The sequence below is a fragment of the Mastigoproctus giganteus genome, chromosome 13, assembly GCF_048544385.1.
Source record: "Mastigoproctus giganteus isolate SK-2022 chromosome 13, ASM4854438v1, whole genome shotgun sequence".
NCBI classification, from domain to species: Eukaryota; Metazoa; Arthropoda; class Arachnida; order Uropygi; family Thelyphonidae; genus Mastigoproctus; species Mastigoproctus giganteus.
The window spans coordinates 16,813,914-16,837,960 of record NC_143587.1 but is presented as its reverse complement, the minus strand read 5'-3'; the positions used below and the strand labels follow the sequence as shown (position 1 = coordinate 16,837,960).

The following is a 24,047-nucleotide window of genomic DNA, read 5'->3' as shown; positions in this document are numbered from 1 at the left end:
ATACAATTGAACTATGGTATACCTTTAAAACATTAATCACAGAGGCCTTGAATGCTTATATACATTAGAAAAATACTCCACGAGGATTCCAAGTTGGATGAATAATGATGTTGCTAGATTACTTGAGCAGAAAAAGATGGCATGGAAAAGTTACAGAGCAATAAAAAGTACTGAAGCCTATAACAGCTACAAATTGATCTGTAATAGTGCCACAGAAAAGGTTAGGCTGGCAAAGAGGGCAAAGAAGGTGGATAAGGAATTCTTCACATATATAAATGAAAAGAAGAGAAGGACAAACCAGATCGGACCCTTATGTAATGGACGTGAGAGAGTATTAGATACCCCGCTGAAATTGCAGATGAATTCAACAGTTACTTTGCATTGATATTTACAGAAGAAAAACCCCTTACATAAATGGGAAATGATGGGAGTGAAGTTGAAAAAAAAAATGTAATTAATGATGTCGAAATTTCACATGTCTTTCGACTTTCGAGCCTACAGTCCGGTAAAGCTCCTGGGGTTGGTGGCCTATACCCTATAATCTTAAGGGAGGAGGCAAGTGAGTACATTGAACCGTTGAGGCTAATTATGAGAGCATCACTGGCCTCGGGAGTGATTCCGTTGGATTGGAAAAGTGCCAATGCTCCAATACATAAGGGCGGTTCTAAGAGTGAAGTGGGAAATTACCGGCCGGTTAGCCTAACTTCAGTAGTAGAGAAAATCATGGAGACAATGCTCAAGGGTGGAATTCAGGATCACGTAGATAGAAATGGAATTCTGAATGATACTGAAGGTTTTGTAACGGGAAAATCATGTTTAACTAATCTGGTTAGCTATTTTGACAGGGTCACCCAGGAGCTGAACTTAGGGAATAATTTCGACATAGTTTATTTGGATTTCAGCAAAGCATTTTACTCAGTCCCACATGAGCGGTTACTTTTTAAGCTGGAACAGGTTGAAATCACAGGGAAAATCCTTAGATGGATAGCTGGGTGGCTTCAGACAGGAGGCAGAGGGTTGTGATAAATGGTTATTCCTCAGATTGGGTTGACGTAAGAAGTGGTGTTCCCTAAGGATCAGTATTAGGACCACTGTTTTCGATTTTCATAAATGACATCGATGAAGGGATAGAGGGAGTGATGTCAAAATTTGTAGATGACAAAGATTGGTAGAGCAGTTAATGATCACCGCCAAGCAGAGCTTCTTCAGAGTGACCTAGTAGACTTCAGGGATGGTCTGAGAAATGGCAGCTATGTTTTAATCCAGCAAAGTGTAAGGTGAACAGTAACCTAGTGGAGAAAAGGGACTTGGGTATTACGATACGGTCAGACATGGTCTCTGAGCATTGTAGACAGGCTGCAAGAAAGGCCCATGGTGTCATATCGATGATTTATCGAACAATTGCGAGTAGAGATAAGGACGTCATAATCCCATTATATAAGGCTATTGTTAGACCACACTTGGAATACTGTGTTCATGTATGGAGACCGCACTTAAAGACATTGTTCTTCTTGAAAGGGTGCAAAGACGGTTAACTCGCCTGGTGAGATCGGCAAAAGGGCGCCCATATGAGGAAAGACTTCGCATATGTGGGTTGCAGAGCTTGGAAACTAGGCACCTTAGAGGAGACTTGAGGTACTTAAGGCTCTGAGAGGCCAAAGTAAAATGAATGAGGAAGAAATTTTCACGGTTATAAATGATTCTAGAACTAGGGGCCATAATTTCAAGTTACGGGGGCGAGATGTTTAGACTGGAGTGCAGGAAGTTTTATTTTAGTCAGCGAGTTATAAATTATCTACATGGGTGGAAGAGGCTGACAGTTTGGGGAAATTCAAAGGTCAGCTGGAGGGAAACGCATAGGTTGTCTATTTCATTTCATTTTCTTTTATTTTTATTATTATTATTTTATTTTACTATTATTTTTGGCTGGTGCAGCATAAGCCATAGGCTTCCTTGCACCATATGGCTAATACTAATACATTGTTGGTTCTTTGGAAAAGATCCTGGAGGATTACTTTGCTCTCCAAGTCGTGTGGAGGTAACAGCGATGCGAAGTAATGACAAAAAAAGGTTGGAATTAGTGTGATTAGTATGAACGTTAAACGCAAACACACAAGAAAAACAAACTAAACTACTTTATTATTTAATTAACATCTGTTTTTGGTTTTTCTTTTTTCAAATAAAATCAGAGAAAGCACAATTAATGATCACTAATAAAAGTGAATGGCGCCTGGGGCCTGCTGTGGTAACATTAACGTAAACTTGTCTTGTGTGGCAGCAGTGCCGGAGTATAAATTAACAAAAGTCCCCGTTAGATAAACTCAAGAGTCCCTCCCAAAACCTATAAACTTAGTTTAGACTGAATTGAAAAACAGGCGACTGTCGTGATTTAGATGGCGGCTAACTTATTTCAATATGGAGGCGCAATTAAAATAAATAAAATATCTAAGAGCTCTCTCCCTTTCGTTTCTACTTGCAAATTTGGGGTGAGTCAGATTGCAAACACATAAGTTACTAGCGCACATACTGCTTTCCATTTGTGAAATGTAGGCTAAAATTTGAAATAAATAAACTAATCTAATCATGGCTTGGTTATTTGCCATCACAAGGCTGACAAGAAAGAGGTTAAAAACAAAAAGAAATGATAAATTATTGAATGTAATCATTGCAGCAGTCCTGTTCAGGTGTGTCATATGAAAATACTGGTTTTGTACTAGTATTGAAAACGGAGCGTGAAATGGATTTTACATTTTCCCATGACTCGTAAAAACGTTTCCTTTTAATCAGTTTCTTCGTTCGAGTGCGAGCTCTGAACTGCCCAAGTTATACGAGAATTCCACAAACGTTTTCTTCTCCATCCTGTAAGATTTTCACTTTCTGAAAAGCTCTGCACGGATCTGTAAATCTGTGGCCGCTTCTGGAATGAGCAGAAATTGATCATCCCAACAATTCCGGATGCCTAATAAAGGGCAACAGTAATACAAACATTTCTACATTATCCCTTGACTGGCTAGGGGCAACCTACCAGGAAACCCCCCCGCCCTGCTGACGTCGTCTCCTCTTCTGAGATTTTTTGACACCGGCTTCAGCTGATCTGGCCGGTGTGAGATTGCTAACATAGAAGCACTGCATGTCCACAGTGGGATCTCCCTTACCCCATATAAGGCCCCCTGGCCTTATGATTTTACTCCCCTACAATTCCTATCTCCCTTCCCCACCTCAACCTTTTTGCCCGGTGGACTATCACACAAATCTTTTCCTGTTCTAAACAGTCCCCCCCCCCCCATTGTGGAGGATGGGCTCCTTCCACAGGGGTTCCCCTCTATTCCTATAACTTTGATTCCGTATCCGTCAGCTGGAGTCCCACAAAGTGGGGTCTTCTCTGGTACCTTGTTCTCAGCTGTTCTTCTGCCTTTCGTGACGGGCTGAACTGATATTATCACCTTCGCTGATGATATAAAGCTGTTCACTGCTATCAACCCTGGAGACAATGCTGACTACACGAATGCCTTAATCGTACAGAAAATCCAGAATCTCGAGGCCTTCCTCTCCGATTTCGGCCTTCACATCAATCCTGAGAAATCGAAACTTGACGTTCTCGCTCAAACGGAACTCAACAATGGTGCAACCCAATATAAGAGGATCCGCAATTTCTGCTGTTCAGCAACACACCGACCTGGGCGTTATTTTTGACCAGAAGCTCTCCTTTCTACCACACATAGACCACCTGCAAATAAAGTTCTGTCGACTCAGGTGGATGCTTAAGCAACAACTTATGCATGTCCATAACAAGGCCGTTGGGTGCAGATATATTAAGACATGTCTATCCGGTCATACTTTATGGCGCAGAAGTCTGGACCTCAACTACCGCAACGCATCTGAGATGGATTTTTGCTATTGAAGTGGGTTATATGGAAATTTCGGCTTCTCCCTGCACCAAGTACAACCCAGATGGCGGCAGCTCTAAACATCAGACTCCTTCCTGCCATTATCCATGAGAGAAGACTCGGCTTTGCTGCGAAAATGATGGTTGGCATTATTTCGGAACTAGACTTCTGGGCTAACTGCGGATGGAGAATCCCAGTACCAAGCCTTCGGGCCAATCCAGTCCTTCAGGCCACCCCAAACCGGTTAAAGTTATCCGATCGGTTCTTACCCGTGCAAATGCTGCAGTACATACACTCCTTGGATGGCGACCTCTACAAGTTCGCATTGGATAAAAAATATAGGCAGAACTTACTCCATCGACTTCCTTCTCAGGATCACATCACAGGACATTAGAACCTGCTCCCGAGGACCTGTCCATCACTGCCATGGATCCCTCACTACATTGTTCCAACTTTCTATGACGGCTCAGATGACTCCAGCACTGTAAAAGGACTGCTCTCTGGAGAATAATTTAACTTGATAATATGCTGTTGTGTATATATTTTCATATGTAAATTTGCAATCTGTTTTCTCCAATGTTTAATCCTACACTTTTATAATTAGTAATATTGGTTTTTTCTCCTATATTATCCTTGATTGCATTAGCCTTTACTGTAAACCCCTGGCTTGTAGCCGTGAAGGGTATTGTGTACGGCGTGTGCCTTTTGTATGCAATAAAGAGTTCTTCTTCCTATTTCCAAGTGGAAAGTCTTCCTATCATCCACCTTCTTTATCTTTATCTGTTCAATTCCTCTTCATCTGTCTTCTCCGCTCCCTTCTCTACTTTCCAGAGTGGGTTTTTTTTTCTCCTTGCAAACTCAGGCATCGTCTATGGTTTGCCTCCGTCAGAGACTCTTTTATTCCCTACTACAGCTGTCTTCCTGGGGCAGATGACGGGCAACGTAGGGTCCCACTAAGGCCCTGCGGATTACAACACACCAACACAACCCAACACTACATTATGAAGACCAACACTAAAACTAACACTATCTCTAGCTTTTACAGAGTTTGTACTGCGACACAGCTAATACAAAAGCGTAGTTGGGGGGGGCCCTCCGGTGCCGCTTAACAATCAACACTGTACACTATCCCTTAACTGTTACCTTCATTTTTATCTACATTACTCGTACTGCATGGTTAATTTTGACCAGATGATACCAGTTATGTAGATAAAAAATACACTCAGGAGCCAAAACATTATGACCACCCCACTCTCAACAAGTATATGCATTCCACAGCGCCTGCGAGTGAGATCACCGATCGGCGCAGTATATAAAATGACGGCACGGGTGGTGCATCTTAGTTAGTCAGTACGCAGCCCGTCCAATGGGGAACGGGAAGGACCAGATGGACTTTGAACGGGGATTGGTTTCCAGCGCTATAAAAGCGGGATCAGCATCTCAGCAACAACCCATCACAACCACCCAACCTGCCAAGACGGAAAAACCACCGTTGGTTGAACAGTCGAGGTGAACGGCGGTTGGCGCGCGCTATCAAAGACAACAGACAGCTTATGATCCCTATCCCTCAATTAACTGTCGAATACAACCAGGGGGAACAAAGAAACGTTTCTAAGCACACCATCCAGCAAATGCTCTTGCCGATAAGCCTACGGACTAGGCGACCTGTTGACTGCCTGTCATCGACACCTCCGCCTGCAGTGGGCACGGGAACACCGTTCCTGAACATTGGACGACTGGAAAAGAGTCACCTGGTCTGATGAATTCAGGTTTCAGTCTCATCATGCCGATGGACGGGTGTGTATTCGACGTCGAGCAGGTGAACAGCTGCAATCAGACTGCACGGCTGGACGAAAACAAGCCGGTGGCAGTGGTATCATAGTTTGGGGGATGTTTTTGTGGATATCACTAGGTCCTCCATCCCCATGGAACACGTCTTCATTGTCAGATCCTAACGTGGAGTTATTTCAGACTTAAGTTTTGTCCTATATGGTGACCGTGTGTCTACTTCGATGTTGTTTCGGACTAAGTTTTGCCCTACATTGTCCAGATGGCATTGGACTGTTTCAACAAGACATTGCTCCTGCAACAAGGCTCGCATTGTGCAGAATGGTCCGAGGATCATGTCCAAGCATTTCGTGTACTCTCCTGTTCGCCAAATTCTCCCGACGTCAATCCCATCGAACATTTGTGGGATGCGGTGAAACACAGCATTCGCCAGTCCACGCCAGTGCCTCGGTCCGTTGCCGAACTCGGGAACGTCCTTCTCTCCAGCTGATACAGGATACCTGAAGACACCGTTCTCGGTCTCGTAGAGTCGATGCCAGGCCAGATGTACGCGGTTATCACAGCGAAATGCAGTCCAACACGCTATTCAAAGCGAAAGTTGAGTGGCAGGAGACAAACTGTCTAGTAATGGCTATTTCTAGACTGTTTGCTCTTCATGGACTAATGTTATTAGCAGAATCCCTCAGGATTCGGTGCTGAGCTTCTTACTGTTTTCAATATTTATTAATGATACTGATGAAGACATATCAAGACTACTGTCTAAGTCTGGAGATAATATATCAAGATTGGTAGAGTAGTTAATGAAAGGAATCAAGGTATACTACCGTAACAAGCAGTGAACCTAGTAAAAGATCTAGAAAAATTGGACAGATGGGCTGAGAAGTGGCAATTGAGGTTTAATATTGATAAATACATGGTACTTTTATGGGTATCAGTACTCCCAAAATAACGTAACAAATGGGTGGTACTGCACCCAAGGTAGAGAACGAAAAAGACCCATGGGAACTGTACAGTCCGACATGAAGTTCCTGGAGCAGTGCAGATAGGGCGTTAAGGCAACTTATGGGGTTCTGTCAGGGATATAGGAATTTCAAAAATATATGAACAGAATATTAACCTCCTTGTCCCCAGAAAAGCAAAGAAGGTGATTATCTCGTTGTACAATGCAATGGTTAGAACTGCATACAGGTTGAGTCCTCATTACAGGAGGTATGTGGACTATTGGAGCTGATGAGCACAAAGAGTGCCCTTAACAAGAAAGCCTTTAGTTCTCTAAACTGCAGCATCTGGAAACTGAACTTCAATCAGTCTCCTCATAGGAAACTGTGAGGAGACCTAATTGAAGTTTTTAAGGCTTTAAATGGATTGAGTAAACTAAATGCCGATGACATCCGTATACTTTGTCGGACGACATACAAGGGAATATAAATTTAAATTGAAAATAGATGGTTGCCAACAGATATGCTTTCATATTATGTACTGCGCAAATAGAGAAGAAAACATTTGTATGAAATCTCAAACCTGTATAGATGACTTCCTCAAAGACACGAGTGCTGTGCATGAAGCCATCTCTACTTTGATATGAGAATTGCACGAAAAAAAAAAAGTTGTTCTCTCTCCATCCGACACAGAGTTAAAGATCAAATAATCGTTCAACCTGCACCATACCTCTACACGTGAAATACTCTTCGTGAGAAAATAATCTCAAGGGAATGAATCAAGGTGAAAAGCTAAGTAGTTTGGTGTTGAATTGATTCTGAAAGTTTGTTCAAAAACAGCAAAAGCGATTTAACTGTTAGAACTAATACTTATTTGAGATCCATTTAAATGAAACAAGTATGACAAGACCTCGGAATTCCCCGGACACAAGTCGAGCACAGATTCACAGTTCATTTTCATGGAATCCATTTAGCAACCACCACGTAACGCGTATCTTACGAAACAGCTTAACAAGACTAGGCATACAAGGAAAGGCAGATGCCGTAGCACGGTTTGACCTTTTGTATAAACATCAGAAAAATCGATACTTCCGTGAAAAGAGAGAAGGGATTATTTAGGTAGAGTGGTGGGTCTGAAAACGCAGCTGATTCCTTGCCGTATCCAAGACTGGGTTGGAGAGTTACCCCTCCCATAGCACAACATCAATAAAAACAAAACTATCGATTTTCATATGGCTCAGCTTTATTTCCTCTAGTTTTCCTGCACGCCTACCTTCCCCCATCAGCTGTTTAATGCACAGTGCGGAAACGGGAGATATTAAATGAGCGCGGGAAGGCTGTAAGCGACGCTAGTTCGTACGAGTGAGAAGTCAATCGACCTGCGTTTTATTGCTCTGAACGATTCTACGGGCAAAGCCAGCCACTCGCGTCCGTAATATACACAGCTTTCCGTGCACGAGCAACGGAGGAGAGGAAGGAATGCGGTTTTGATCGTGATAGTGGCGATGCTGCGCGTTTACCTATCCCGAGCAACAGGCGCAAGCTAACATGACCCACATCTGGTCAACGTCATCAATTCTGGATGAAGGAAGTTCCGGCGTAAATCTCGGCTTTCTTCGTGGGCAATTAGGAAACGTTTTTTTTGCTGTCCATACATCCGGGTACCAAAGTCAAAAATCTTTGTCCACCCTCACAGGAATTCATGAAACCAGATTTACCCAATACACATTCCAGTCCAGGACCACAAATGCACAAAATGTTGTCACCAAAGGAAACCGTGATACTTGGCACTCAGCCAAAATTGGGAGGCAATCCAATGCGCTTTTATTAACTCTTATTTCCTCTTCCTGTATCCAATTAACCTGGCGCTAGACGAAAACGAGCAGGGTTAAGTTCTAGAGGAAAAATTTTTCAAACTAGGAGACAGGCGAAAAGGAATTCTAACGACAAATTAATTGACAGACATGCCAAACTTCCGGTGACCAAAACGACATGCGCAGTGGATACTGGCCAGGAGATTAAAGAGCTCTTCCATTTCATTTTGGAACGGGCAAACCTGTTGGAAACATGCAATATGTAGGAGCATTTGTTTATCGGTCCAGACGACGCCAGGGTTGATCACTGACGGTAGACACAACCGGTTAGGGCGTTCACCAAATGTCGCCATCATGTATCGTACCCATTCCTTCAGTAATGCTTAAATTACCATCAATCTTTGATGTGTTCCCTGCAATGTTTACACTCTTGAAAGTGGTCCTGTCTACGTTTCCATGGGGACTAATAGCTTCACGTGATAGCTGTTGTGTGTGTGGCATTTTCGTACTAATGCACATCAGGTTCGCACCAAAAGCGGCAATTAAAGTAAACAAACAGACTTAGAAAGCACCTTATCAACAGATCTGGTAAAATATTTGATTTTATTACGGTATTCAAGCGAGTCAACTCCACAATTATAATGTACATAAACAGTTCGCCTAAGGACGTGTTTTCCGTTTTCTCCATCTTATCTTCAAAGTGTCGCAAAATTTTAACATTTCAAACAAACAAACAAAAAATAAATAAAATAAAACGACTGCACCGACAGAACAACATCGCAATCAAATACTCCGCTTACGACTCCAATCTTCAACAAGTTCATGACGTAATAGAAGAGCTTTAAGAAAGCAAGCAAAAGCAAGAAATGATTGTAGGAAGATACATCTGGACCATTAAAATAAAGGTTTTCATCCAGAAATTCTCCACTAAGCAATAACATTAAACTTTCTTCTAGGAATTGTAATAAAGGCGCCAAATACGACAAGAGGCTCCTCTCTTTTCCTCCCTCTTACTTTTATTACTAAAGAGGTGTGCTGTTTATTTGAACGGTGCAATACCAAGGCAACCTCTGATGGCACAGAAACTTTAAGAGGGCATCAACAACATAACATCTCTGATACCATTAATATATTTATTACTCTATTTTTATGTAGGAAACTTTAACAGTTTCTCTCGAATGACATAAAACTGTATTTCCTATTGTAATGCCGTTGAATTTTATCATTAACCAATTTTTTTCCTTTTTTTTTTATATATAGGTTATAAATTTTTCTGGGAGACTTCCAATACTTCATATTTATCAAAGAATAAATTCCATATACTATCTAATACTTATTTACCTTACTGCAAGAGTAATTTTGAATAATGTTTAATATTTTTCATTATTTAAGGATAATATAAACAATTTATTCTTAATAATGTACTCGTACCTCCACCACCCTCTTCTAGACTGGATAACTAGTTATATGACTGACCGTATTGTGCAAATGCAAACGGTTGTGGAAAAATTTATTTCTACTACTATATATTTTATTAAACTTTCGCTTTGGAGGTCCCACAGGAATCACCACTAGGCCCTTGTTTTATTCTCAGGAGCTGTTTTCAACTCAGTTTTTTGTATTATTGACTGTATTAAGTTAAAGACAAATGCCAGGAAGTTGTAATTAAACCTTCACTTGTTGACAACATTGCCTTCAGTCATTTTTTTCTTGACCTTGAGAGCTTCATGCAGCAGTGTTGATCAGTGTGTGAACTCAATTTATTTTGGAGGTTATTGTACAACTTGTGTTGAAAAGTGAGCAAAATGTCTTCACGCAAGTGATTAAACAATCCGAACCTATTTTGTTATACATGTGAAAGTTATGTAGTCCTCAAGCAATGACAAGGTATCACAGAATTTGTAAAAAATGTGCATTGAGCTTATTTTGAAGTGAAACTCTGAGATCAAGATAAACAACGGGTTCTACATAGTTTTCTGAACCTGTGTTGAAACATTGAGATCGTGAAAATGGTAAAAAGAAGGCTATGCCATTTGCAGCTCCCATGATTTGGCGGAAGCCTACAAACTACTGTGCTTAGTAAATGTAGAGGGATACAATGCGCAGAGTAAGAAGGGCATTTCGTAGCCTAATATTCCATCTGCCATTAGACTAGTCTCACATGGAGATAACTGCCGATGCCCTCCACTTATATTGAAGAATATAGCAGCAGAGAGTGCTGAAAGTGAAGCTTTTGAAGATGAAACTAGAGTCTATACGCCTGGAAACATTGAGTCCAGCCCTAAACCATTTTAACAGCACGAACTCAATGGTTTGGTAAAAGATTTAAATCTACCAAAGGAATCTGCAAAATTCCTTGGATATAGACAAGTCAAAAAATCATCTAGCACATGAGACGTTTTTCTTATGGTACAGGCATAGAACGAGAACTACTCCCCTACTTTTCTGAGGACCATTCTATGGTTTTATGCAGTAATATAAATGACAATGTTTATAATCCTACACAGTAGAGACTTTTTACTGCCTCATCAAAGAGGAGTTTCAAAAGTGTTGCTCCATAATGGAAATAAATATGGGTCAATTCTAGTAGCTCACTCTGCGCATTTGATATAAATACATGAGAACTTGAAAAAGTTGCTAACAAATAATAAGTATGAAGAACATGGTTGGTCTGTGCCGACTTGAACCATAAAAATTCCTCCCGTCATCGACGGGATTCGAACTCGGGTCTTTTCCACCCGGTGTGGGAAGGACTGCGATCCTACCAACTGTGCTACCCAGGAGGGCGTGTAAGTGGGCCAATCGGGCAAGGGGTAAGCACTGGGATGTCAGGTCTGACCAGAGAAGGGTAGTTTGTTGCCTGGATCAAAGAACATAGTTCATAAACCACTGGTAGGCTACAAAACATTCCTCCTTCTACCCTTGCACATCAGAGTTTGACAAAACAGTTATGTGAAAGCTTTACCCCAAGGAAGGTCCCTTCTTCAACTACCTTTTTACTAAATTAGCATCGATCACACAAGAGACGCTAAAACAAGGTATTTTTGTTGGACCTCAAATTAGCAAACTGATGAAGGAACAAGATTTTTTTGAGAATTATGGATAAAAGAGAAAATCAGGCATGGATTAGCTTCAGGTCTGTTGTTGAAAACTTCTTAGGGAACAACAAGGATTCAGACTTCAAGAATATAGTTGAAAATATCTTGGCAAACTTCAAGAAGCTGGACTGCAACATGAATGTCAAGGTACATTTTTTTTACATTCCCACATTGATTACTTCCCGGAAAATCTAGGAAGTGTTAGTGAAGAACATGGTGAGAGGTTTCACCAGAAATATTAAAGACATGGAGGTGAAGCAGGGGAGGTGGAATATTAACATGATTGCTGGATGCTGAAGGAAGACTATAAAGAAGAAGGATCTGCAATAAAATCAAAGAAACAAAAATTTGACCCATCGTAGATCAGTTTTTAAAATGAAAGGAGAGTTTGGTGGACTTTTTAATAAACTGCCCTTTTTTAACATGTATTTAAATATAAGTCTGGTAAAAATAGTATTTGTTATAATTTCAGTGCACAAATTCTGCCAAAATTAATAAAAATTTCTGAAAAATCAAATTTTATTTCGTGAATTTTAAATGAACACAACGTGATGGATAAATGGAAATCATTTTTGAAATCAGCATTAGAAAATGATTCAGAAACACCCTTTTCTGGGAAAATATCTGTGAACTGTTTTCAAAATGCAGAGGGTTGCAGAAGATCAGAAGTCCTGGATGGCACTTGGCTCAGTCTCTTAGACATCTCTCGTTAATTATTATAACGAAATCATATAGCAGTTGGTTGCAAGAAACAATATTTACATTATCTTCACTTCAATAAAGATCCTTGCATGTGGAACTGTTATAAACTACAGCAAATTGAAGAGTCCTTCAGGAATCAGTTTTGGGGACACCCATTTTGCTTCAAAATGACTCAGATCCGTTGCACAAATACTCTGAAAGCACCAAACACCAAAACTTCATATTATATGCAGTTATCAAGCTGCTCTTTTAAATTTGGAACAATATCTGCACTCTGTCAGCTTCACATCAACACCGAAATATGTTCATGTGTTCAAGTGGCATTTTCAAAGAGGATGACAAAAGTGTCATTCAAAGGACATGGACCATACCTGGTATTGAAACTTAATTTCTAATATCGCCTCAGTAATCTGGAAATAAATATTATGCAATAATCCCGAAAAAAAGTAACTAAAATAGGAAATTACTTGTATGACAGACCAAGAAATGTTGCTGCAAATGCTAAGCTATGCATCAACACACAACCGTTATGATACAATTATATGGCCATTGGAGCCCCTAACGTACCAGAAACTTAATTTCGAAATTGAAAACCCAGTCATGAGATGGATAAACAGCTAGTAACCTTCTTACAATCTCCAAATCAATATCTTATAAGACGTTAAGTTTCACGCGATGGCGCCTTTCGATTATTCTCGCCTGTTCTCGCTCAGAATTAATTAGCCTGATGTGTTCACAGTCACTTCATACGATCCACAAAGGAGATCCAATAACAGTCCAACCCGCAAATTCAAGAGTAGACTAATGAACATATCTCCATTGCTTATATGTCCTACATAATTTGGTATTTGTGTAACAACCCCAGAATTGACCAGATGCTTTCTGCAATAAGGAAGAATACAGGAAACAGACTTTGAATGAGGTATTTACCTAGGTTCGGCTATAATACTGCTGCACAGAACCTTCACTAATTGTCTTCCTTCTGTTCTTCTCAGTTTGTATAATGTGATAATTTTCTAGTGTTCACACTAGAAATGTGTGCGCGCGTGCACACACAGTGATTACTGATTGACCACCTACCTAATACAGTATTGTGGTGGGATAAAGTTCGCACACAACAGCCGCTATTCGCCTGGTCATTGACTCCACCAGATATCCGAAGACGTCCGTAGGGATCTGCAGCCATGCTGCCTGCACAGAAAAGATTGTGGTTGCGTGTCCCTACCTTCACTTCTTGTTACAAAACAAACATCCACAGGTGTTCAATTGGATTGAGATCAGGCGAATTTGGAAGCCAATCTAGATGGATTATACCTTCATTGTGTTCTTCGAATCACTCGTGTACAGTGCGAGCCCCATGATACGGTGCATTATTGTCTTGGAAGATACCGTTTCTGCCTCCAGAAAAAGTGCAACATGGAAGGGTATACATGTTCTCCTAACAGCTGCCGGTGGACCTCACCAGTGAAACGTTGGTTCATACGCACCATGGGTCCTAGTTCTTACCAACAAAAACATGCCTCATATTAAGAAACCACCGCGATCTGCCTAGATAGTGGGCATAATGCACGATGGGTTCATGGACTCGTGTTGCTTGCGCCTTACACGAAGGCGTTCGTCGGCATGCTGCACCCGATATTTGGACTCATCCGACCAGCGCACTCGTTTCCAGTCCTCCAGTGTCCGACACGCTGGCTCGATTAGAGGACTGGAAATCAGTGCGCAGCGGAACCTCATACTTCTGAGTGTGCGGCGCATCGTCATTTGGAATATTGTTCTTGCATTGCCCATATTGTATTGCGATAATTCAGGGATCACTGAGCCATGTCTTCACCATGTCCACCCGTAATTGACTCCCAGTGGACGGATTTTCATGAAATTTTATATTTGGGTCTTTTAAATATATTAGTATTGGTGTATAAATAGAAAAATTCTGTATGGTCCAGTAAAGTTTTAATAATAAACGATAAATGACATGTAGCTTTCAGGGTTAAATGGACCCCTCCTTCTTCATGTTAAATTTGTCTCTAACGCGATAAAGTCGTTAGAGACAAATTTAACAGATACAGAGTTTGCGTGCAGTGACGCGTGCATGAGATTAAACATTCAACTACTAGGATGCTGCTCACTGTTATTGCACGGACGCGTGTGGATTTGTTGCCAACGTTTATCCAGTTTCAAGATAGTTGCCTCGAAGATAGGGTGTAGCCTTGTGCCCTTGCAGCGATTCATAACTCTTGAATTGCACGAGATGTTAAGCGACTCTAGCCAGAGGCGGTGGTGAAAGTGTCGGGATTGGTCAATCACTTCGTAGTCGCGATTGGGATTAAGATCATGGTGGGTCGACCAGAAATGTTCCGCGATTGCGGATTGGTCAGTCTCACCAAGGCGAACTGACCTTAATCCCAAACGCGACTACGAAGTGATTGACCAATCCAGACACTTTCGCCACCGCCTAGAGTCGCTTAACATCGAACCAAAGCGGTTTGGTTTGGTTTTTTTTTTTTTTTTTAGGAGCATTAGCAACTAAGGCCATATTGCTCCGGGATATGCGGTGGTCATTCCCTGACCTTTCCGCATCCTCCGTATTTGGTGGTGACGGGGCTCGAACCCCGGTCTAATCAAGAAGCGTGTGCTATCGAACCAAAGCGGAATTGGGTAGTCACCTTTTGCTGGTGGGGAGAGTATGCGAGATTATTTCTTTTTTATTTATTTATTCTCAGAAAGTCCCCTCTTTGTATCATTTATCCATTCTAATATTCATTTTATTTACTCATCAATGTAAGGACTTCACGATTCCATTTAAACGCAAACTGTATCCGTCTGCTCTATAATCTTCCAAGATAATGAATATAGAATGAAGTTACATTTATTAAATACACGGGCTTGGGAAAACACATTAAATATCAGACAGGATTATGTCTGGTTGCACATCTTCATGTTTACATATGAGAAAAAATGCTTTGAGTCATCGGTGGTTTTTGGACTTTGCTAAGTATATTTAGTTTTGGGGCAACTCAACCGGTGAACTTTGATTCCTCCCATGACACATACTCACAATCAATGCCCTCCAACCTTTAGCTGGTTTTACTCTAATGATTTCCGTCAGCGCCTTCATGTCTTTTATAGTCAACACGCAAGATAAAGAACTTAAGATGACACTTTACCTCTCCAAGTACACGATGTCATCGGTGAAAAGATTCATCCTACTGCTATTACTATTTTTTTTTTTTTTTTTTTTAAGGCAGTGCGCATATGCCAATAATCGTCTCAATCGGAATAGGCGCACTATACCGACTGCTGATAATAACGTCAGTGAAAATGAGCATGCAAATAGAAAAACAGTATGTAAGATATGGAATCCAATTTCTCGAAGATGTGGAAGGAGCAAGTGCAGTCTAATTTGCCATAAGCACGGAGGAAGAAAAAAAAGCAGTTATCAGGAATCCGGATGATTGCGTTCTCAAATTTCCTCAAAGCTAAATTCTTTGCTTCATTACCCACACTAAAATTGGAGATCAGCTTGATAGAGATGATTTAGTTTTTAAAATCGTAAGACTCGCCAAGCAATTTATTATTGAATAAATTGTGTCATAAAATGTTAATATTAACTTCATCAACGCAAAACCGTTACATTTGGAATAACATTTACGTTTCTTGCTGGCAATTGCAATATTCAGGAAGGTGATTACTTCGATTAAATCTACTGGATCACGAAATGCTGCTGCTCTACTTCAGGAAACTGTTCTAATAAATCGCAACCATTCAATTATCGAACGTCTCCAAAGGAGAGCTAAAAAAAAAAAAAAAAAAGAAAAGAAAGAAAAAAAAAAAAAGGGAGATGAAAAAGTTGATAGATGAATCTAACGTGCAAGCCGATTGCAGCTAAACTATATAATTGAGTTGTGACAGCATTCATTTATCTATGCAGAGTCTCCTACATACGTACAAATGCAGTCAGAATAAATGGGAAAAAGAAAAAAAAACCATCAAGAAGTATGTTTTTGTTTTACTTTTTCCAATATTATCTTCCTCTTTGGAAATCAACTGATCATCACTATTGAGGAAGCATCCCTAAATTCGGTAAAGAATAAACAAATCAACGAAATGTGGAGGAACAGTGACACTGCAATTGTTGAAGTCCAATTAACAGTTTCTTTTTCCATTTAAAGTTCTAAAGGGAAATTATCATTAAACACGAGAGACAGTTTGTTGGCTTAAGTCATACTCAGTGTTCACTGAATTATGAGTATCTACTTAATATCGCATTGAGTCACACGGAGAACAGCCGCTATTCGCCTAGGCATTGACTCCACCAGATGCCTGAAGACGTCTGTGGGAAGCTGAGGTCATGCTGCCTGCACGGCTTTGGACAGTGTCGGAATAGATCACGGTTGCGTGTCCATATGCTTCACTTCCTATCGCAAAACATTCCACAGGTGTTCAATTGGATTCAGGTCAGGCGAATTTGGAGGCCAATCAAGGTGGGGAATATCTTCGCTGTATGAATCGAACCACTCGTGCACAGTGAGGGCGCGATGAAACGGTGCATTATCGTGTTGGAAGATCCCGTTTCTGTGCGGAAAAAATACATGGTGGGGTGCATTTAGCCTCTTAAGAGCTGCTGGTAAGAAAAAAAAAAAAAAAAAAAAATATATATATATAATCAAATTATTATATTAGGATCACATGTATGTAAAAAAAGTCCATTAAAGTTCCTCGCGTCATCGACGGGATTCGAACCCGGAACTTTTCCACCCGGTGTGGGGAGGACAGTGACGATACCACTGTGCTACCGCGCAGACGTGCTGCTTGGTAGACCTCACCAGTGAAACATTGATCCATATGCACCAGACGTCCTAGTTCTTACCATCAAAAGATGTTCAATATTAAGTAACCACCGCCATCAGCCTGGATAGTGGGCACTATGCAAGATGGGACTGACTCGTGCTACAAAATGAAATTTGGTATGGTGGTGTACCGTAGAATAACGATGAAATGAGGAAACAGCGAAAAATTTCGGACAGGTATAAGGTACATTTATAGGGGTTGTACAAGAATTACCAAAAGGCCACATTATAGAAGTCGATACAAGATGCTCCGAAATATGACTTTGAGGCTCCCAGGCTTGCCTGATAGCCCCAGTAAGAGTTTCAGTTTAAAAGCAGTCCCTGGCGCCCTCCTCGTGGCCAAGGCTAGGAGTCAAGAGGGCAAAGAACTAGGTATTCCCTGGCTGCGAAGTCGCCAGGTGCTGGCACTCAACACAACAACGCACATATTTAGACACCTACATACACACACTTTCCGGCTTGGCCTTTTGCCTTTAAAGATGCTACTGCGGTATATAGGGGGAACTCTGGAGACCGCAATTAAAACAAACACACCTTGACCTTGCTCCGAAGTATGATCACATGATATCAGTACGGTGTATGATCTCTTCCAACAGCTAAGCAGGCCTGATAAAGGTGAACCACGCTCGATATAAGGTTGTCTATAAGATTCTGTGGCAATAAATCCTATTCTTCCACCAGCGCAGATCTCAGCTCACCAAGTGGCCGAAGAGTCACTTGGTGAGCTGTCAGCGTGCAATACAACACCCAAGAGCATCGCACACATGTTCCATCGGATTTATGTCTGCTGATCGTGCTGGCCACGGCAGTCGTTAAATATCTTCAGTTTCAAGATATTCCAACACCACCTGAGTTCTATGTGCAGTGGCTGTGTAGTGCACGAAAAGAAAATGTGGGCCAACCGCACCCCTAAAAAGTCGCACAACAGGGTTCGAGGGTCTGTTCTCAGTACCTCTGCGCAGTTATGGTAACCCTACACAAAACATGAAGAGGGGTGTGGTCATTGTTTCGCCTCACGCGAGAACGCCACCTCCACCATAAGCATCCCTTTCTCTGATGTTGGAGAGATGGTACCGCATTCCTCGTTGTCTCCAGATGAAATAACGTCTAGAATCTGTTTGGTGAACAGTGTAGCAGAAGACACTGTTCACAATAAAAATATTCAAGATAAACGTTTTGTTAATTTTGTCGAGCAGTGTAGTAAGCCAATCTGCCTCTATACTGTTGGGACAAACTATTCTAGCGCATAACCAACAACACACCCAAGTCGTAAGATGTCCAAATCTTAAGAAGTAGACTTGAGGTTATACGTACATCAATTCGTCTTTTAATAAGCACAATAAACTGATTTAATGAGGATCATACTCACACAAACGTCCAAAGCCACAACTCAGTCTCTGCTTGAGTCTCTGTATGCGAGATATAGCACGCTTCTTTTCTTTCATGGTAACATCTGCAAGAAAACGAATAAAAAAATAAAGCTAACTTAAAATGTAGATTGATTAGTAATAGACTATCAATAATTGTTGTAATAAATAAATTTTAAACATGGATGTTCTACAACAAAAGCAGTCTACAAAAATTTGTTTCCAGGTTATTACACAAAGTTGTAGTCAAAGATTAAATCGTGCAATTTCTTACTCAGTTTATGCATAATAAGGAGATGGCGCATAAGAAATATCTCTAGGAGTGTCATTTCTAAGGATTCAGCGCTCCTGGAATCCAGAGGCACGCAGGTTAGCATTTAATTTATAAACTAAACATCGAGAATCCCGTTAATTCATCAACCAACGTTGCGTGGTGGCTGAAACAAAGAAACAAGTTTTCTGGAAAGTTTAATAAGTTGGTTCACAGATTAGAACAACATCCACGAATGGAAATTCCTCTCCCACCCTCCACCACCAAAAATTCTCCAAGATATGAATGAATGTCGTTGTTAACTAAAAGTGATTTGTCTGCTTGCTAGTCTTTTACTTAGCTTTGTCTCAACAGCAGCTTACACTGCATAGTTTTATCTGTAGGTTATCGAAGTCTGCTGCCATAGAAAAATTTAACAATAACATTTTTTAAACCATGGGGATCAAAAAAATAAGAGATAATGGCTATTCGGATGGGTTTCATTCGAAACAGTCTCCTTACCTTAACATGGTATACCGATTCCAGCGCTTCTCCAAGTTCTGCAAGCGTTCCTAATAGACTTCTTTTTGAATTGCTAATAGTGCCTGTGTCACTTTCTAAATAATTTCCTCGGTCGTTGCACATCTGTGACCTATAAAAGAAACTTTTAAGCTCACGGGAAAAAAAAAAAAAAATCACAGGTAACTAAATCCGGTGACAATGATGGATGAAAAAAAAAAAAAAAAACAGTGATGGAGTTTTTGCAAGAAATTCTTGAATGGAAAGCGATGTGTTAACGGTTTTGTTATAACGTAAGCGCCAATTCCCTGAAGTCCATTTCTCAGGCTGTTTTCTCAAACAGCATCATGCAATTGCCATAGAAGTGGTTCGCATCATTCCTGGTTTGCTGTTTGACCATGACGGCCGAATTCAAAAGAATAATTCCCTATGAGTCAAAGAATACAATAAGCACGATCTTCGAATTTGATCAAGATAGTTTTACTTTTTTTTGTTCTTGAAGAAGACCGAGTTTTCCATCGAGAGGATTGGACCTTTGTTTAGATCATAGCCAATTCACCCACGATTCGTCATCACCAGTAATGACTGAAACAGTGTGACTCAACAACAGCACGTTGAAGATCCTAACAAGCGACTGTAGAGTTATGCAGCCTGCATATTAATGAGGCTATTGCTGAAGATAGTCTACAATGTATATCCGGTGCAAAGTAGTAGTAGTGGCATGTGATGCAAGAAAGCATGTGTATGAGCTCACGCAGCATCAGCCAAAAAAAAAAAAAAACCACCATTCCCTCCAAATGCCTGTCCAGTTCCTCCTTAAATTTATTCAACCTATCAACTTCCACAACTACAGATGGAAGTTTGTTCCAGCAATTAATCACCCGCTGGCTAAAGGCAAATTTCCGCACATCTATTCTACATCTGTCTTTTCTTAATTTGAATTTATGCACTCTTAGGTTCGTAATCTGAACAAGTGGAAGGATTCCATCAGAATTCAGCGTGCTCAACCCATTCAAGTTGTTTCTGGCTGGACAAGTTTGGATGCACAATAGTATTTTAAATCAAAGGAGCATCTGCTTACCCTGTCGTGAGTTTCTGCTAGCATAAGGACGTTCGTAGCTCTAATTTGTATTTATATTTTCAATTGGATTATTTTTTCACTTGTGTTAGGCCCATGTTTGAGTGAAGAATTAATCTTGAGGGAATAGTCTTCTGGTTGCTCTCTCGACTCACCTCAGGATCGTGTATTCAAGCCCACAATATCTGCGGAGTAGAGGATCAAGAACGAGATCGGAAAGAAGTATCTTTAGATATATTGTATACTTAATTTGGTTTTACTTATCTCCAAATTAACAACCCACATTGCTATGTAAACGTCTCAAAATGCTGTGCAAAAGATAGACTCTCATATACGGTGGGACAACAGACCTTGAGCCAGCATGAGTTAGTTTCTTATGAGATAATATTAAGTTCGTGTTATTGTGTGTAGCTCTTCCAGTAAACATTATTCAGTAGTAAGAATGTCAGTTTACTTCGGTGCAAGACAAAGCTCAGCTAGTAGCATCCACTCAAACAACCTCAAGCGATACAATTTCGCGAATAAATATTGTTAACGCAGATAATGAGGACAATGTTCTTTCGGGTAAATGCATCAAGTGATGGAGCATGCATCCAGGGCCGAATTTAGGGTACAGGAAGCACGAATGTAACGCTGGTGTTGGAGACCCCTTACTATGATTTTGATGAAAATCATATCTATTTCTATATATACATAGCTCAGGTGGCTGGCATCCACTGCATCCTAAGGGTCGGCGCTAAAGCGCACCCTTTTGAATAGAGCTATTAGAAAACAGAATGTAATCTACGGATTACACTATGGATAAAGGATTATAAATCCATACTTTTTTGACCTATGCAGTCAGACATCAGGGGTGTATTTACCAAGAAAGACCCTGAAAATCCGCATGGATTCCACTAGGTGTCTGAGATAGTCTAGCTCCGGATTTGAGCATTCTTCTATCAGGATATTTGTCAGCTACTATACTGTTGTCGGTAGAGAACTGCGACGTCGAACTGCCCTTTAAACATATCCAAGACATTTTCAATTGGATTCAGCCCTGAAGAATTCGACGGCCAGGGTAGATGCTGAAAAAATCTCGGCAACGTTCCTCAAGCTATTCAGATACAATGTTTGCTCGTTGGATAGTTACGCTGTCGTCCTGAAAGAATCCATCGCAATCCGAGTAAAAATGAGACCCGCAAGATGCAGTTGCTTCGATACGATAGACTGGAGGTAAAACGACTTTCTAACGTTATGAGCAGACCTAGTCCTTACCAATAGAACACCCTATACAACGATACCGCCTCCAGCGGTTTGAGTGATGGACATGACACAGTGCATGCATGGCTTCTATTTATCTCACACCAAGGAACTTGAGATCATACCATGTGACAACTTACATTTACATACCATATATCTAATTGACGCCGACTGCAAAAGGTTTCTTATATTTTGGGCAGTGAGTGTGTGTATATTGCAAATATGAAACTATATATACCATTTTCTTATGCTAGCGAACTTTTAACAACCTGTATAAAAAACAATAAATAAAATCTAAAAATATCATCAGCACTAAAAAGAAAACAACAAACAAACAAACATTTTATCTACTTCAACAACTTACTGAATTTGTTCCATTTCCGACATGAAAGTTCACCAGTGTGGTCACTGATATAACAGGCACAAACTGGGTCACACATTTGTCAGTGACTAAACACGTTTCAAGCATAGTGGGGATAGTAACAGTATTTCAATTGGAGTGCACAGATCGGAGAGATCTGTTGACACTTTGCCAGGTGTTGCATGATAATTTCCTGCCAAAATACGTCACTCCACTCTGTGTGTGTGTGTGTCTCTAACGGTTCCGGTTTGCAAAGGGCCAAAAGGAGACGCCTTTCAGGCGCACATTTCGAACGACGTTCTACTTTTCGACAGCCAAGGGGTCAGGAGAGTTTATATTTTTAAATCCAACAGTGCTTAGAAGTTTCCTTCTTTGTGGATAAATATCTGTCACGTGACTGCAATCTTGATAAATGCTATAGCGCATCTCTGGAAATACCAGCATTGGAAAGTTGCCAACAAAAAAGCCATGACATTTTACATTTACTTCTTTCTCTATTTGGCCAAGTGATCAAAACATGGAAGGTGGTGCTTAAGCACAACGTAAGTTTAAGAGCCATATTAAAAGATGAGCAATATAACCGTTTAAATGACGTCATTACTTGTAGAGTAAATAAAATGCTCCCTATTTATGTCTTTGGAATGTCCAAGCGCGAGATACATTAATGGGAGTAGTGGCAAAGAAGTTGATGAAGAGAGACGAGATCAACTGGCCATCTTCCAGATGTTACAGCCGGAGTTGGACTGTACCGAATTCGGATGGCCTTTCGAGGGCAATTGAATCTCAGTCCAAAACCCAACAATGCGGAAATCTGAAGTGCTACAATCGACCAGCCTTTCTCCTTCCTCCATTGTACCAGTTGTTTAACAAACTTTACCAACAACTTTCAAACAGAATATTAAAAGAGACGACAACAAAAACAGTAATCAGTGCTCGAAATTGGCTGGAACAATCAGTTTAAAGTTTTCCGGCTGTTAAGCTTTCGAACATGTTTGTGAAAATGTTAAGATGGTTTCTACCGAGTAATTATGAGAGCACATTCATAATTAATCACGGCATCCGACTTATGAAGAATCAATGATAGTGGTGTATCATTTGCACGAAATAGATAAATCTGTTTTTGTTCCAAATATCCTGGTAAACACGAAGGGGGGGAAAATCATGAAAAAGCCTTACTTTATCCAAGAAATAAAAAATAATGTTTAACTCAGTGTTTTCCAACCTTCTTTCATATACGGACCACTTTTATATTTGATGTAGAGGCCACGGAGAACAAAAATATGTAACTATACATGTAAATTTATTAATAACTATTTTAAAAATACAATGATAGGTCTTTGGGATGTCCAAGCGCGAGAGACATTAATGGGAGCAGTGGCAAATAAGTTGATGAAGAGAGACGAAATCAACTTGGCCATCTTCGTACTTAACATACACGCACTAGCCAAAAAATTATAAGTTCATTTAATATCCTGTAGGGCCACATTTTGCTCGAATTGCAGCCAGCCAGTACATGCACTGCAATTCGAGCAAATACATCGTGGTCGGAAAATTGCTGAGAAGCCTAACTGCCCTTTCCAACAGACATTCTCAAACGAATTCAGATCTGGAGAGAACTAGAGGGCCAGAGTAGATTCTGAAAATCTTGGGAATATTCCTCGGACTATTCAGATACATTTTTTGCACAGTATCTGTTGGGATGCTGTCTTGAAAGAATCCATCGAAATTTTGAGAAAAATAAAGTATTACAGGGTGAAGTTGGTCCGATACGACCTTCCACCACCCAATCTGTACCAACAGAACATACCATGATGCCACCTATAGCCGTTTCAAAATGGCTTCATATTTTTATGGCTTCAAAAGGTTCACGCCACACTTTCAACTTACCACTGGTGCAAAAAAAAAAAAAAAAAACCACAAACAACACCCGAATCTATATTATTCTTTTCCACAGTCCAGTCTTGGCAACACCACTCCAATCGAATCTTTCTGTATTTTACAGAAATGGTCACAGAAACAGCTACTGTTAAGCATCTTCTAACGATAACACCTTTGTAACGAATGGGCCTGGTGTACTGGAATCCATGGTTAAGAAATATATACATACATTGATAACACCTTTCTGGAAATCTGAAAGATGACTTGTCTTTCCA

The 24,047-nt window shown here is 40.5% G+C and overlaps 1 protein-coding gene across 1 annotated transcript in view; it reads right to left on the bottom strand.

The window, feature by feature from the left end:
- The window catches only part of LOC150075807 (cyclin-dependent kinase 14-like), a 258,765-nt gene that overhangs the window by 110,876 nt on the left and 123,842 nt on the right, over positions 1-24,047 (bottom strand). The window contains exon 2 of the mRNA XM_090387155.1: positions 18,447-18,530. Within this exon, the coding sequence (XP_090243281.1) occupies positions 18,447-18,530 (84 nt within the window). The remainder of the gene's footprint in view (positions 1-18,446; positions 18,531-24,047) is intronic.